Genomic DNA, 17,643 nt, shown 5'->3' with positions numbered 1-17,643 from the left:
GGAATCCAGTGCACAAATTAGGCATATAAACAGTTCATTTATTAACAACAGAAGAGAAGGTACACAAAGGCTCAAAAAGACAAAAGTCCCTCCCCCCTTCAAAATTTTCAGAATAAAGGTAAAAGAAAAGTAAAAATCACAAAAATATAAAATAGCTTGAAAAATATGGTTACAGGGACATACAAAATTGTTACTCAATAAATGCTAGAAGGCCAAGACTGAATGAAAAGTGTCTGTCAGAAGTGATTCACAGAGGAGTACACAAGTCAAACATAACCAAAAACAAGAAAATGTGCCAACCAAAACAGTATAACAGAAGATGAAGATGAAGCCAGAAAGTTAAGAGCCAAAAATAGTACCTTCTACCTTATCTGTTTACCTTGCTTATAAAGAACCAAATGAAAAAATCCAATTCATTCTAATTACTACTCAGTAATGTATTTTCATAGAATAGCATTTAAGCTATCATGTAATTCAGTACCCCCTAATATGATTAGTATGAAGAACAAATGAGATAATCTATGTAAGCTCCTTAGAACAGTACCTGGTACACAGAATGGACTCAACAAATATGAGCTTTTTCTGGTAGATTATTGTTGGCGGTGGTAATAAAAATATAGAATCTGTCAAAAAGCCTACCTGGAGAATGAGTGAACTTGCCAAACTATAGTCAGCTTCCAACCCTTCTAAAAAAACAGTGCAATTCTGGGGCTAAGGTTGTAGTTTAGTGGTAGAGCACTTGCTTTATATGTGTGAGGCACTGGGTTCAATCCTCAGCACTACATAAAAATAAATAAATATATTTTTTAAAAAAACAGTGCAATTCTGGCCTAACCATGGAAAACTAAAAATATACTATAATCTACTAAATTTCCTTTGATTTGGACAGCCTTAATGTTTGGTTTCATTCTAACAAACTACATGAATGATAAATCCTCTATCAGTGTGGAGGTCCCATAATACATTATGTTTTTGTCTGCCAGATCTTACAACTAGAGAATATCCTAGAAGCATATTACATCACTAGGGGTTTCCATATATATCTATCAAACACAGACTGGGCCCAAGCTAGGCGTGGTTGTGCACACCTGTAAACAGGAGAATGAGACAGGAGGATCTCAAATTCAAAGCCAGCCTCAGCAACTTAGCAATTAAGCAACTTAGCAATTGCTAAGCAACTTAGCAATTTTAAGCAAATTAGTGAGACCCTGTCTCAAAATAAAAAAAAATCAAAAGGGCTAGGGCTGGGGCCTGGGGTTGTAGCTCAGTGGTATAGCTCTTGCTTAGCACACATGAGGCACTGGGTTGGATACTCAGCATTAAATATATTAAAAAAAAAGTATTTTTTTAAAAAAGGGGGGGCGGGTAGGCTGGGAATGTAGCTCAAAGTTAAGTGCCTCTAGGCCCAATCTCTGGTACCAAAAAAAAAAACACTGGGTCCACACCCACAGAATACATTTGGGAATAAACAGTCATTTGAGATAATAAATTTTTTTTAATATTTATTTAGTTGTACACAATACCTTTATTTTGTTTGTTTTTATGTGGTGCTGAGGATCGAACCCAGTGCATCACACATGCTAGGCGAGCGCTCTACCGTTGAGCCACAACCCCAGCCCGATAATGAAAATTTAACAATCTTAATATCCAGTAAAACAGTAATAATTAAGTTATGTCAGAAATAAAACATACTAGAAAACATCTAATAAGAAAATGTCCATAACATTGTTAAATAACATTTCAAACTATGTAAATTATATATTTTTGTTTATTTTTGCAGTGTTGGGGATCAAACCCAGTGCCTCATCCATGCAAACAAAACACTTGCTCTATAACCAAACTACATCCCTCCCTGCCCCCACCCCTGGCCCAAGTATATATCAATTAAAAACGCATAGGAAATAAAATATTAAAATTATGTAGTAGTTAAGTCTACATGAAACGCTTATGAGGGTGTTGTTTTTTATGGACTTTCTTCCTTTTAAAAGCTAAATTGCACAATATATTTTGTTCTGCCATTGTCATTCAACAAAACATTATTACATGCTTTTCTGTGTCAATACATAAAGTACCAGGTCATTCTTTTTCTTCTTTTTTAAATAATAAGTACCTATCTTTAAATATAGTTATACATTCTTTTCATTGTAAAACTATCAAAACTTTTTTCTTTGTACTACGGATTGAATCCAGGGGCCCTTTTTATTAAATTGCTTAGGGTCTCACTAAATTATTGAGGCTGGCCTCAAACTTGCAGTCCTCCTGCCTCAGCATCCCAAGTTGCTGGAATTACAGGTGCACACCACTACACCCAGCTCATAACTTACTTTTGATTGTGTATGGCACTGAGTTGATTCAATTCAGAACCTTGTACATGCTAGGGAAGCACTCCAACACTGAGCTACATCCCCAGCTCATAACTTAATTTTATACAACCAACAGAAAATAAAATTGTTACAAAAAAACGCAGCCAAGAATAGTCTTATATGGGGCTGGGGTTGTGGCTCAGTGATGGAGCTCTTGCCTAGCATAAGTGAAGCACTGGGTTCAATCCTCAGCACCACATAAAAATAAACAAAATAAAGGTATTAAGTCCATCTACAACTAAAAAAATTTTTTAAATAGCCTTATAAAAACATTTAATAAGTGTAAACATAACAACAGTAACTAACAGGCTGGGGTTGTGGCTCAATGGTAGAGGGCTTGCCTAGAATGCGTGAGGCACTGGATTCAATTCTCAGCACCACATATAAATAAATAAAGGTTCACTGACAATTAAAAAAAAAAGCTGCTAACATTTAAGGGCTCGCTTTGTGCCAAGTACAAGCCTACATATGAATTAATACACTAGAGTATCACTGTGTGTGTTATTACCATTGGTATAATTTCTTTTTCTTCTTTTATAACTTGCCTATTTGTACTTGTTTACTCTGAAAAATCAGGTCATTCTTTTTCTTCTTTTTAAAATAATTTCCTTTATTAGTCATTTTATACACACAAACACACACACATATTTAATTGTAGATAGACACAATACCTTTATTTTATTTACTTTCTTTTATGTGGGGCTGAGATTGAACCCAGTGCCTCACATGTTCGAGGCAAGTGCTCTACTACTGAGCTATAACCCAGCCCAGGTCATTATTTTTAAAACCTCGCCAGAATACAAATTAAGTCTAAAAATTTCTAGCAAAATATCCTTAAGAGTTCCAAGAATATGCCTGACATGTAATATTTGTGCATTTATATATTTTACAAACTATATTTGAGAACCTACAATGTGCTGGTCACTGTAATGAATAAAACGGACATCATCTCCATACTCAAGCATTTTTAACCTAGTAAGCATTTGTTAAATTGAGTTAATAAGGGGAAAGAAAAAAGGGGGAACATTTCAATTAAAGAAAGACTAGTACCATAGTACTATTTGTCAGTGCACACCCTTCAACACGCAATAATTGTCTCTTAAGCCATACTTGGAGGATTCAATGAATCCAAGCTTCTATCTTCAGATTAATTTTAAGAACACTGAAATTACAGGTGCACACCACCACACCCACTTTATTACTTATGTCATTTTCATGCTCAGGAACCCATAGTCTTTCAAGGTATTTACCAAGTATACCCCACATTATACTTCTCTACATAAGCTTTTTCAAACTTCCACAACTTCCATACCTCCCACTACTTTCCTTCCCCGACCCCCGACTTCAGTACTTAAGATTAAACCCAGACAGGGTCTCACTAAATTACCAAACCTGACTTGGAACTTGTAATCTTCCTGCCCCAACCTCCCCAAGTAGCTGGGATTACAGGCAAATTCCACCAACCCTTCAAGATTTTCTCTTCCTTCTAAAACCAATCCCTCCATATATATTCTTGATCCTGTCACCTCACTACTATGGAAAGTCAATGTTCCATCTACTATCTTCTTTATCTTCAACTTCTCCTATCAGTGCTTTTGTTCCTCAGACAATAAACACACTATATTTATTCCACCATGAAAAAACTATCCCTTTTCACTTTAAAATCAAACCTGAAAAATGTCTACTTCACACTCTAAAAGTTCATGTTTTCCATCCATTCCTTATCTCACTACAACCTAGCTTCTGCCTTTATACCATTCTTTTGAAGCTGCTTTCACCAGGAATAATTTATTGGGTTCTGGTTTTTTTTTTTTTAATATTTTTTATTTGTCAATGGGCCTTTATTTATTTATATGCTGTGCTGAGAATCAAACCCAGTGCCTCATATATGCTAAGTAAGCATCCTATCATTGACCCACAGCCCCTAAAAAGAACTGTTTTTAATTCTTAACCTCTTAGTATTATATAACTATTATCACTCCTTGATTCAAGTATTCTCCCTCTACTGGCTTCAAGGCCATTGCCATTTAATTTCTTTTTGCTTCCTGAATGATTCCTTTCAATTTCAACTGTTTATGGGTTCCTCTCCTGTGTCCAAGCATTGAAGAGATGAGTTAGCTTGCTCAAAGTCACAAAACTACTAGACAGGAAACCAGATACAAAAATGACTTTATAAACATATGTGTGTGTGTATCTCCCTAACAACTATCAGAATTAACAACACATTTCAGTTTCATTATCTGCTCCCTGATTCTATCACTGCAGACACCACTGTTCCTTGAAGGCAGAAAGAAGACTCACCATCATCATCTTCAAAAGGAGAGAGAGCTTTTTAATGGTAACCTTATTAAAAAAAAAAAAAAAAAAAAAAGTTTTTTTTTTTTTTAAACACAGAAACAATATAATTCTTTCTACTCTTAACAACACAACAGCCCTCATTAAAGAAATTAGTCTAAGGAATGAGTCAAAAGATATTTATTAAAGTCATATTAGTATTCAGAAGACTGAATGTATTTCAACCTTTAAAGTATTCATATTGTTAAATGAGCTTGAATTTCATAAGTATCCCTAGCTTGCTTCTCTAAAACTAAAGGGATGCAAAAGACTTGGATTCGGGTTTCAGACAAAGGAGGTGAATGTTGCCAAGCTCCTAGAATTTATATAAATGTCAAATATATAATGATTTCTTTGTAACTCTAAGATTCAATGATAACATCATTAATGTGTATATGTACACAAATGAAAATGAAACATAATTATTCCAAGGGTTTTATTGAAAAGATTAATAGATAAACCTATATTCTTCCCATCCAACACAAAAGAAAATGTTCTTTTATTTCCTGATATATAGCTGTCAATACCTTAGATTTACCTACAGTTTCTGCTCAGAAGTGAACCACCACATTACTGAAATCAGCAGATATTAATGTTCTCAATGCAGTTATTCTGCTCACTTGAACTGTGCTCCTCTTTCTGTTCATCAACATATAATAGTAAACAATAAATTCTCAGAAATAGGCAGTACCTTATTCAGCATGTATTCATGATTCCATTTAGTATGTTGAGAATTTATTAAAATAACCATCTCCTAACTTGCAACAGTCTGACCAAATTTTAAAATAGAAAGGCTTGCCCTCCAGGAGCTTACATACCTGTTCATTTGTTTTTCTCCCTTCCACCACAGAAATACAGGTCATTTTACAGACAGATTAAACATGGAAAGTGTTTTATACTTATTTTAGTCAATCCAAACTTCCTAACATTAAGTGCACTTTATGATTAAAATAATTTAGTATTTAGAATGTCTACTACTAATCCTGAATTTCCACTCTAAACCAAAAAAAAACTGGAGTAATAGTTCACAACCTGGAGTTCCTTAATCCTTCCAGAAGAAAAGAGAATTAACACTTACCCGACATTATTCAGCTCCCTAAAAAACATAACAAGTGTCCTGGAGATACAGTCAACATTTCAAAAAAGGTGAACACAAATTACATAAATAGAAGAGTAAAATTCTGCAGGCTATTACTTAATAAATACAGACTGGTAAATCTTTCAAGGCATTATTTTACCATAATGTTCCTTTAAACAGGTCTTCCTCTGGTGCTTATTTACACATTCAAAAGGCATATAATTATGATAGCTGTATACTATAATGGATAATGTACAAAGTTCTACAAAAATGCAATGGAAAGGGGAATTAATTCTGCCTGAAAAGACTTCACATAGATAATATCTGAGCAACTCTTAGAAGGATAATTTAGCTCTCTAGTCTGCAGATGCCTCATGTATTTTTGGTTACAAAATATTGCAGAATTTGCAGAATTTACCTGTAAGTTGTATAAATCTTTAGAGATCACTTATCCTGAGACCTTATACCTTCAAAGTAACAGAATCTTTTCTTTAAAAGTCTAATTGACACTCTAGTGTGTAAAACAGGTAAAGTGGATAGACGGGCTCTTTTGAAAGGCAAAGTTATTGAAAAGTTGTTGTACTCAAACTTCATTTTAAAATATGAAAACTGAAACACTAAGACAGACAATGATTTAAAGGTCACATAGAAACAGAAAGGAAATAATTTATTGAAAGTTCACCTGTTAAGTCTTATCTCCCCTTTTAAGTCTTGCTTCTCCCTCCACTTGGAATTTATCACTCCTTACTTCATTCCCTGGTCTACCTGGCACATGTTTCCATTGTGGCTTCTATAAAACTTTTAAGTGACCTAATTTTATGTGTCTGTATTTCTCTACTACATTGTAAGCTCCCTGAAAGAAGGGAATGTCTTAATCATCTTTGTATATCACCCAGAATAAAATGTTGTGTACTGCATTGTATCTGACCAAGTATCAAAAAAGATTAAAGTTGGCCTGGTACCTGGCACATAGTAGGATTTAATATTATTTATCAAATCAATTTGTGGAACATAAGGTTATTAAATAATATACCTAAAGCAGTTACAACAGAGTTTGATACACTGTGTCTATTCCATGAACATTAGCTATTATTATGTAACCTTATATAGATAGGGAAGAAAACCCTGAAGCCATTATTGAAATTTTAACCTGAAAGACAAAAACTAAGCAACTTTTATCAAGTTTTCAAATTGCTCATTTACATATTACTAATACAAGCACATATTTCATGAGAAAAAGACAAAATCTTGTACATCTTAAAGGATGGCAGCCTGGGAAAAAATAATACAGAGAGTTGTATGTGATTAATCTCCAGACCTGGAGTGAAAAGAGAAAATGGACTGGTCTTAATCTTGGGGCTAAGTCATATCTTTCTACACCTCAGTTTCAGTCACCTGTGAAATGGGGGTGGTGAAATGTTAACTCTAGGCTTCTTTCCTGCTCCTGCTCTAACACTGTAATATATTTGGACCTAGAATCTTTCAGCTTTCAACTCAACATGAGTAAAAACTTTATTTTTTAAAAAACCAGCAAATGGTGCACAATGGATTTGGTGTCAGAAGGCCTGGATTTTCATACCAGTCTGATATCATTTAGCTGTGTCATTCTGAGCAAGAAGCAAACTCTCTGGGTCTCAATGTCCTCAACCTGTAAAACGAAGGTGTTGGACAATATGAACTCTTTAAAATACATCACAGTCATGATATTCTATGAAATAAACTAGCTCTAAAGGAAATAGACAGAGATTAAGTCACCATTTATTAAAGATGTTTAGAGGGCTCTGCATAAACCAAAAGTAGAGAATTTCAGGATTAGAAGACTACCTCTCAATCAACTGAGGAACAAGTAACTCTCCAATGTATTTTTGGAAGAGGTCTCCCAACGATTCTAGTTCTGAAGAACGACCCATGGGAAAAAAGTCAGTCATTTCATCTTAGGCCAACTATGATGCAAAGTTCTTTACTGAAGCCAACCCCATCCTCTTATAACTTTTGCCCCCTACTTTTACCTCTCACTCACCTCTCAAATGTTTCTGGTTAGCGGTATCTCCCCTTAACTATCCTCTCCTCCAAAATTAAGATTCTCCAACTCTATCCATCTTTCCTCCCAACAGAGTACCAAAACCCCCTTACCGCCCAACCCGCCTTCCTCCATTCTGGCTTTAGTGAACGTCAAAATTACTCAAACAGCTCTTTCCATTCTGACACGCTGATTCGCTATGGAACCTAAGATTTCTCACTTACCCAGCTGATACCACCCCGCAGGCCCTAATTGCCCTTGCCCCCTCCACTCAAGGAAGCCCTTGCGGGGAGAAGTATGCCCTGTTACCCCGAGAAAGAGAGAGGGAGGGAGGGAGGGAGAGAGAGACACAGAGAGACAGACACACACATACACACACACACTCTCACACAGAGACAGAGAGAGAAAGAAGTGACGGCGGCGCCAACACAGGCCCGCACCCTGCTCTCCCCATCAAACCTCCTCCCTCACCGGTATTGCTTGGGGTCGCTGGGAGACTTGATGATCTCAGGGTCTCCGGCATTACTGAGAGACCCCCTCCGTCCCTCCTCTTCGGATTCATCCGCTCCTAGACGGGCAACCCGGCCGCTCTCGCCCAAATCCTGTCCATTGGGTTGCAGTTCAGGGCAGCTGCAGGTGGACTTCGCCTTGTTCCTTCCGGGCATGGTCACAGTAGGAAAAGGTCTGGTAGAGTCTTCACACCGACCCAGCGCTCCGATTCTCCACAGCGCCGCGAGCTCCCGCCCGGCCTCACACAACTTCCTCCCGGTGGCACAGACTGCAGCAACCGCGACTCTCTTCAGCATTCACCACCAAGCCGTAGCGATGGGCATCCCGCTCCCCAGGGCCCACCCCCTCCTCCTACTCCAGCCGCTCCTCCTCCTCCGCGTTCCAGAGGCGGCGGCCGCGGCCGGCGCTGGTGCTGCCGCAGCCGCAGGGGAGGACAGGCCTGAACCCCTCCCCCAACTCGGTCTCTCTCACGCTGACTTCTCTCATCCCCCGCCCCCCTGGACGCGGTGACGCTACTGACGTTAGCCAATCACGAGACAAGAAGGCAGTCACGCTCATGGGAACAACCAATGGTAACAGGGAAGGAAAGGAACCAAAGGGACCCGGCTGGATTCTCGGAGCACCCAGAGAGCATTTCGAAGCCTAACGTGGGCGGGGCGACAGAGAGGAGGCCGAGTGACGCGGAGGACGACGGGAAAAGGGCGCCTGCGCCGCGTTTATGACGTATTCGGCAGCGGCTTTAAGGCAGTAAGTACTGCTCCGCGTCTCAGAAAAATATTCCCCTAGTGAGAAAACTGTGAAGCGAAAGCGGATAGATTGAATTACAAAGTCTTCTCCCATTCGCGTTATATTTTGTGAACTCTGCCTCTCAAACTCGAGGCCGAACGTCTGGCCGTGACTCATCATATAACAAAAAGCAGAAGGCCGGAAGTCTTTTCCTACGCCCAGGAGGTGGACGCTGCCCCCCGAGGGGGAGTCAAGCGCCGGAAATAGCAATTGAGCGTTTCCGCCGCTTTCCTGTCAAGTGCTCTTGCTTTTCGCCCTCAAACCTTATGAAAGTGATTGAAAGATCGGTCTGGACATTTTTTGGCTCCGCCACAGACTAGGGTCCACAGTTATCTTACCTTTAAGTTCACCCAACTTTTATTGAACAACTACGACGTGTCGGCGAGCTGCTTTTAAGTTTTTTCTGCTTGCAGTAGCCTTTGATGGGCAAGCTAAAATGTGACTTAAGTATAGACACAATTAAAAAAAACGTAGCTGACAATAAGATACTGACAGGTTCCGATGATACTAGCACATATAAAAATGAACATGAATGAATGGAGAAAGACTTGAAGCAGGGATATGTACTGTGGGCTATTATATCTTAAGTTTTTCTAGGCCTCTTCTGAGCTCCAGGCATGGGATAAAGCCCTGAAAAAAAAAATGTGGTATTCAAAAAGTAATAAATGCTATGAAGAATACAGGATAGGAGGATAAGGAATTGGGGAGGACAGGTGTGGAAGGTTCAGGCAGGAAAGGATGAAACCTGAACTGGGGCAAAAGATGATATTGAAAAGTATTGTTCAACGATCCCAGTTTTCAAGAACCTATCAGCTTTTTTAAATAAGCAGCTCCACTAGACTGCCCTCCTTCGGAGCAGGTTTTTTTTCTTTGTATCTCCAATCTCTAGCATGGCTTCCCAAAACATAGTAAATCAGTAAATGTTTGCTATTGAGTAAATACCCGCAGCGACATTGTCTATATTGTATTAAGAATTATTTTTCTCTCCAAAGCAATAATGCCAGAAGTTAGAAATCATCCAAGTACAGCTAGCAATTAGATTTTCCTTACTAAAAAACAGAATTTACATCTTTAAGTGTGACCTATTAGTTTTCCTTTATTTTTTACTTTGCAGTACTAGAGATTGAATCTACAGCTTAACACATGCTCAGCCAAGCGCCCTACCGCTGAGCTACATTTCCAGCTCTTAGAATTTTGCTTTAAAAAGATCTCTTAGTGGGGCGTGGTGGCACAAGCCTGTAATCCTAGCGGTTTAGGAGGCTGAGGCCAGAGGATCACAAGTTCAAAGCCAGCCTCATCAAATTAGTGAGACCCTGTATCAAAACATAACAAAAAAGGCTGGGGATGAGGCTCCGTGGTTAAGCCCCCATGGATTCAATCACTACAATAAGTTCAAAAAAAAAAAAAACCTCTGAATTTTACAAGTCACCAGATTCAAAATATGGCAACACCGTATAGTGTGGCATTCCATGTATTCATTCTATGTATTCATTCCACCAACAAATCCAGCTGGGAATAGAGTGATGAACAAGAAATTTTCTAGTTCTTTTGATTGTGAATAGTTCCAGAAGGAGATAAAGACACATAGCCCATAGCCTGGCCAAAGAGTTCTCTAAAGAAGGAAATTTAAGCTGACATTTGAAAAATATATAGGAATGGTGCAGGAATGTGTAGGAATGGGTTTGTCAAAAAGCTTTTGATAATCGGGTCAGTATGGCTAAATTACAATAATCTGGGAGCAAAAGGGAAAGAGATGAGTGGCAAAAAAAAATCATACAAAACCTAAGAGTAAGTCACTATTTTGTGTATTTTTTTGTATCATTGGATTCCCAGCTCTTTGAATGGTTTCTGAAACTCTGTAGTATTTATTCAGTAAATAATGACTGAACAAATGAAGAGAAGTCATGATCACAAGTGTTTTCCAAGTAGATCACTGTGGCTGATGTGTGAAAAATAAATTGGATGGTGAAGGGCCAGGGAAAGTCTGTAAATGAGAAAAGAGGGAGCAGAGCCAGGTATGTGATCTGTGCATAAAGTTCCAACTACTCAAGAGGCAGAGGTAGGAAGATTGCTTGAACCCAGGAATTATGGGCCAGCCAGGGAAACATAGAGAGACCTGACTCAAACTTTAAAAAGAAAAGGAAGAGGAAGAAGTTGAGAGGCTACTAAATAATATAGGCAATAAAAAATAACTTGAGTTTGGGGAATGATGGTGGAGATAGATAAGTGGTGTATTTAGGAGGTAGAATTGACAGGTTTATTAGTAGTTGATTTGATGTGGGGGAATAAAGAAGAGAGTAGTGTAGGCATAACTTTCTAGCTGATTTTCTGGCTGGATAGATGATAATCCCAGTAATTTTCAGAGTTTCTGAAAGGCAAACATTTTAGAAGGAGAAGAGCATTGGCTCAGTTTTGGACTTTGAGTCAGGTTGAGTTCAAAAAAGAGACCTAAATTGGAGATCAAAATGTTGTGGTTTATCAGTTTCTAAGTTGTAACCAAAGCCTACTGAATAAGACCACCTCAACCCCCATTGAAATTGTGAAGTAAAAAGAGAAAAGGGCCCTAGGACCAAGCTGTGAAGAGGAAGAACTCACAAAAGAGACTGCCAAATTGGTAAGAGAAAAAGCAGAATGTGATGTCCAAGGAAAAAATAATTCTCTGATGCTGGGCTGAGTATAATTTCGAGCCCATAGCAAATGTCAGAATTTCAGATTAAATGTATCAAATATGAAAATTGATAAGACATCACAGAAGTACTTTAGTTTGGGTCCTTTAGATACAAAAATAAATACCTAGCAATGGAGATGAAGCTCACAAATGACCTATGGCATAACCAGGACTTTCAAACCAAAAGCATTATTTTCCCATTGAAAATAATTTTAAAAGTTGCCACACCTCATCTGCTCTTTTTTAAAATGTTTTTTTAGTTGTAAAAGGAGACAATAACTTTATTTTGTTTATTTATTCTTATGTGGTGCTGAGGATCGAACCCAGTGCCTCACGTGTGCAAGGCAAGTGCTCTACCTCTGAGACACAACCCCAATCCCATACCTCATTTGAATACTCATAGTTATTATAAAAAGTATTTCCTGGAGGAAACATTAAGTCAAGCTACTTCCATTTATAAGAAATTGAGCTAAAATAAATAAATAATAAAGTTAAAGATCACAGGATTATAATTTTAACCCTATTTATCTAGTCTTTCTTACAGTATATAAATGCTTTTTTTTTCCATTTCCACTCCCTCATTAGCATCCTATACTCCTTTCCTGCTTACCTCATAGATTTCCTTCTCATTAGGTAGTGACCCTTTGCTCTCTATTATTCTGATGAAGTTCAGAAATCATGAAAAAATAAAAACATCTCATTTCTATGTTTGATGCCTACCTCTGAAAATTATTTTAATTTTAGTCAATGTGATAGCTGTCTACCTACCAGAGAAACAAATCTGAGCTTTACTCCTAAAAACTCAAAGGTAAGTTATTCTTAACCCCATTATTCACCTTTATATTTTGAGAGTTAGGAAAAGTCAAAAGTATGATGGAGTATTGGTTCTACGTTGAGTAGATGTAGAATTCAATACATCTGGTGTGGCATAAGCCCATTTAGCTTCAAGCCCAGAATTATCTTCCTTTTTCTAGTACCTAAAATTCCCGTATCTGTGATTCATTGTAATCTTTTATGACTCCTCTTAAATGCCTGTTACACTTTTGAAAGAAATGAAAACTAAGGCCATTTTGTGACTAGTGTTTCAATTTTAGAACACTCTCTGGGAAACTTGAGATCATCATAAACCTGGGGTGGGTGAGGAAATTACTAAATGTAGGTGAAAAGGCAAAGAGGAGGTAGGTAACAACAGAATTATTATTTTCAAAATAATGTCTGTGGCCCACGCTCTAAGAAATTATACCTTTGGAGCTCTAGCTATTATGGGTCCCACCCACTGATTGTTATCCACCTTTGGCAGTTTTGTATCCAGGTCAAGAAATAGGCCTATTTTTATGGAGCTTTGTTTATGTAATATACAAAGTAATTTATGAGATTATAAAAACAGTTTTCTCCTTTATTATAAACATGGTTATAGGAGGAATTTAGTGCTTAGACCTTAAGATAAATTAGGAATTGCTCTAAAAATTATGCCAAATTGAAGATTATTCTATAACCAGTGCCCCTCTTCTGGTTTAAAGATATGCATTTTAAGACTTTGTCTAGAAAGGAAAATGTGAAGACACAAAAATTATGTTTATAATATATAATTCAGATTATGTTATTATTCTTTTTAAAATTCATCAATGGCCCCTCTTTTATTTTTTTCCTCCTGGTACTGGGGATTGAACCCCAGGGGCACACTGCCACTGACTACATCCCCAATACTTTTTTAAATTTTTATTTTGAGACATAGTCTCTCTAAATTGCTCAGACTGGTCTGAAATTTGTAATCCTCCTGCCTCAGTCTCCCCAATAGCTGGGATTATAGGCCTGTGCTAGCATACCTGGAACACACTGACTGGCTAGCTGAGTATTTTATTTATTTGTTTGTTTGTTTGTGTTTGTTTTGGTTACTGGGGATTGAAACCGGGAGTACTTTACCACTGAGCTAGTCCCAAGTCCTTTTCACTTTTTATTTTAAGACAGGGCTCATTAAGTTGCTAAAGCTGGCTGGGATTACAGGGGAGCACCATTATGCCCAGTCACAATGACTTTCTTACTCTAACACACCAGGATATTTCCTTTTTTAGGGCTGTTATCTCTGCCTCTTGGCCTGGAATATTCTTCCTTTAAATTTTGCATTGCTGGCTCCTCATGAGTCATACAACAGTTCAAATGTCATTCTCAAGAAGTGTCTTCTATTATCCAAAATAGTATTCATTATTTGAAATTATATTATTTATTTGTGTATCGGCTTTTTGACTATATACTGTCTATATTATCAGTCCATGCAGAGTTGGTATTTCATTTGTCTTATTTCCGACCATATGGCTAGAATCAAAAATCATGCCTAGTATATATTGAATATTCAATAAACACTTGTTGAGTTAATCAATGAATGATACAGAAAGGGAGGACAATTGACGTTTCAAGACCAATTGAGTGTGTATAGCTTTAAATTTGAGATGAACACCTTTATCATTGGGCTAGGAAAGAAGATATAGGCAGAGATAGGTACAGATGTAGCAAAAAAATTAACTAGTATTAGGAAGAAGGAAGCAACTAGAATTTATTTATTTACTTTGTTACTAGAGATTGAACCCCAGGGCACTTTACCACTGAGCTACATTCCCAGCCCTTTTTATATTTTATTTTGAGACAAGGCCTCACTAAATTGCTGAGGCTGGCTTTGAACTTGTGATCTTACTGCCTGCCTCCCAAGCCACTGGGATTATAGGTATGTGCCACCGCACCTAGCCCCCCAACCCCCAAGTAGTGGGGATTGAACCCAGGGTACTCTATCACCAAGCTCCACCCCTAGCCTTTTTATTTGATTTTATGATAGGAATTTGCTAAGGTTCCCAGGTTGACCTCAAACTTGCCTCAGCTTCCCACATTGCTGGGATTACAAGCATGTGCCACTGTGCTTAGGTTTTTAGACTCAGGGCCCCCTGAACATGCTAGGTAAGTGCACTACCATTGAGCTACACTCCCAGTGTAGCAGCAGGAATTTAAAAGAGTTTTTGTCTGATAGTCCTCAGCCTCTGTTCTCCTTTTGAAATATGATACAAAGTCAGTGCTGTGACTGAGGGATAGGTAGTGTGAGGGGTCTTGCTTTCTTGGAAATAAGTAAATAAGATATTTGCTTTTACTGTTTGTTTAAATTTCACACATCTTGAAACCAAGCCCAGGTGGTAGTTTCTGTTTCCTGAGTAACTATCATACTTTGTGCCAAGCATTTTACTTTCATTGACTCATTTAATCTTCACAAAAATCTGAATCTGACACTCACTAGTTGACAGAGAAGTTAAATATCTTGTACAAAAAAAAAAAAAAAGTGAAGCTACCAGAATTGCAAACTATATGTTTCTGAGTCAAAGATTATATTCTTTCATCTCTTATGTGTTGCCTATCAGTAACCCAATGTGGTTAATTCCCAATCTAATCTTTAATTGCAAAGTAACAAATGTCATAACTAATATATCCCAAAAGGACAGTTCATCACTATGACTAAGAAAATATCTGGCTTAAATCATATTGTTATGTCCTGGGCATGTACCAATGTGTAGCAATGAATCCCACCATTCTGTATGATTATAATGCATCAATAAAAATACAGAAAAAAAGTAAGTATCTAATATTCCAATAATCATCCTTCCTTTCTGAATTATTAGGTCTAAAAGTCACTTACTGAGATGGGGATGTAGCTCAGTGGTAAAGCACTTGCCTAGCACATATAAGGCTCGGGTGCCATCCCTATATAGCTAATAATAATAATAATTAATAAATAAATAAACAAAGTCACTTACTTAGGTGGACTAAGCAAGCCAGGACCTCTGGGTAGGAGCAACACAATGATATGTGTCAGGACACGAACAATGTAAGGAGGTGACCATGAGGGCTAATGGTGCAAGTGTCTGAGTCCAAAGAAAGGAGAGTGAGGGGTGAGGGCAGCAGTCCTAATGGGAAATTGGTTACATACAGGGGTGTTTTGGCATATAAGTAAATATATTGAAGATAATGAGAACCAGGTTTATCACTGTGTGCTGGGTTTCTGTTCTCGCGACTAAAAGGCTCAGGGGTCACTCCAGTTGAACTGGGCTAACTGGTCTGCACAAAATAACCCCACAGGAGACACAAATACCTTTTTCTTTGGGGTCGCTACGACAGCTTCTCTGACCTTAAGGGTTCGCAGGAAGAGAGAGGGAGAGCAGGAGCTGACCCCTTTTATTGAGGAGAAGCTATTCAAATGAGGCAAGGGGTCAGGTTTCAGGGAGCTGAGTCTATCTTCATGATGTCCACTGTCAGCAGGTTGACTGACACCTGGGTAGGCCACACCCAAGGGCACAGTAAGAGAAGGGGACAGGGCTGGGGATGTGGCTCAAGCAGTAGCGCGCTCGCCTGGCATGCGTGCGGCCCGGGTTCGATCCTCAGCACCACATACAAACAGAGATGTTGTGTCCGCCCAGAACTAAAAAAATAAATAAACAAATAAATATTTAAAAAAAAAAAAAAAAGAGAAGGGGACACACACAAGGCACTTCCATGGAAGATTCTATCCTAAACAGGGCAAGGGATTATATTACAAAGGAACAGGTAAGCATAGCTTCACCCATGGGGCTGTAGCAAGACACATCCATGCAGGAGACACCGACCCTGGAACCCAAGAAGGGTAGGGAAAGCTCTGCCACATTTCTGTGACTAAGCGCCTCAGCACCCAGCTAGGGAGTGTGACTCAGTCACGTGTAAGTTTGGTCTCCCACAACTAGGGGAGGCAGAAGTTAAAAGATGGAAAAGCAGAAAATTGGAATGAACTCTGCGATGTTAAATTATGTTGTACATAATTTGAGACTATGTAAGCTTGGTCAAGTGCATGCCTAACCTGTCCCTAGGTTTAACATCACAAAGTTCATAATTTAAAGTATCAAAGTTAAATTATAAGTATCAAAGTGAACTCATGATTTTCAATAGTGTTTTAGTTAGGGTTTTCATCACTCTGACCAAAATACCTGACAAGAACAATTATAGAGGAAAAGTTTATTTGGGGCTCACAGTTTCAGAGGTTTAGTTGGTGGTTGGCTGATTCCATAGATCCGGGCTAGAGATGAAGCAGAACATCAAGGCAGAAGGGTAAGGAAAGAATGGAGGAAAGCAGCTCAGGACATGGCAATCAGAAAAAGAAAGACAGTTTAGCTCACCAGAACAAAATGTATACCCCAAAAGCACACCCCCAAAGGCACCTCCTTCAGCCATACCCTACCTTACCAACAGTTACCACCCAGTTAATCCATTTGAAATTAGGTTAAAATTCTCATAACTGAATCATTTCACCTCTAAACTTTCTTGTGTTGTCTCACACATGAGCTTTTGGAGGACACCTCATCTCTAAACCATAATAAATGTATAGAGAGAAATAAATATATGTGTCCATGTATATGAATATGTATATACATGCATATATTTTCTAGGAGCAGTGACTCCCCAATAGCAGTGAGCATACCTAAACCCCCATCTTGATTATAATTATCATTCTCCACTAAAATGCCATTTTCCACTAATAGCAACCAGGGTTTCTGTGAGAAATCGCTGATTCCAAGGCTAGGGCAGAGAAAATTCAAGATGAGCCTGGAACATCTTGTTAAACCAGAAAGTAAGGAAATGTTCAAAGAATGATGAAGACATGTCAAAAAGACATAAAGCCCAGATGTGGTAGTATATACCTTGTAATCCCAGTTATTCAGGAAGCAGAGGCAGGAGGATTGCAAGCCTGAGCAATTTGGCAATACTTGTTTCAAAATAAAAATAGTGTTGGTGATATAACTTAGTGGTAAAGCACCCCTGGGTTCAATTTTCAGTACACACACACAAATAAATAAATAATAAAAAATAGCAGGACAGCTTA

The 17,643-nt window shown here is 38.2% G+C and overlaps 1 protein-coding gene and 1 long non-coding RNA gene across 4 annotated transcripts in view; one reads left to right on the top strand and one right to left on the bottom strand.

Moving 5' to 3' along the window:
* The window catches only part of Nrdc (nardilysin convertase), an 89,007-nt gene extending 80,251 nt beyond the window's left edge, over positions 1 to 8,756 (bottom strand). For 2 of the 3 annotated variants that reach the window (XM_015485007.2, XM_048815396.1), the window contains exon 1: positions 8,267 to 8,756. In XM_015485007.2, coding sequence (XP_015340493.1) covers positions 8,267 to 8,601 — 335 coding nt within the window. In that variant the 5' untranslated portion in view covers positions 8,602 to 8,756. The remainder of the gene's footprint in view (positions 1 to 8,266) is intronic. The other variant, XM_015485008.2, reaches the window with a different exon arrangement.
* Positions 8,757 to 8,780: 24 nt separating this feature from the next.
* Positions 8,781 to 17,643, top strand: part of LOC125620385 — a 110,277-nt gene continuing 101,414 nt past the window's right edge. Inside the window, exon 1 of the long non-coding RNA XR_007352011.1 lies at positions 8,781 to 9,052. This is a non-coding gene — a long non-coding RNA (uncharacterized LOC125620385). The remainder of the gene's footprint in view (positions 9,053 to 17,643) is intronic.

Source organism: Marmota marmota, unplaced genomic scaffold (assembly GCF_001458135.2).
Source record: "Marmota marmota marmota unplaced genomic scaffold, marMar, whole genome shotgun sequence".
In the NCBI taxonomy this organism is placed as follows: Eukaryota; Metazoa; Chordata; class Mammalia; order Rodentia; family Sciuridae; genus Marmota; species Marmota marmota.
The sequence above is the reverse complement of the archived record's forward strand: the minus strand, read 5'-3'. Positions and strand labels throughout refer to the sequence as shown.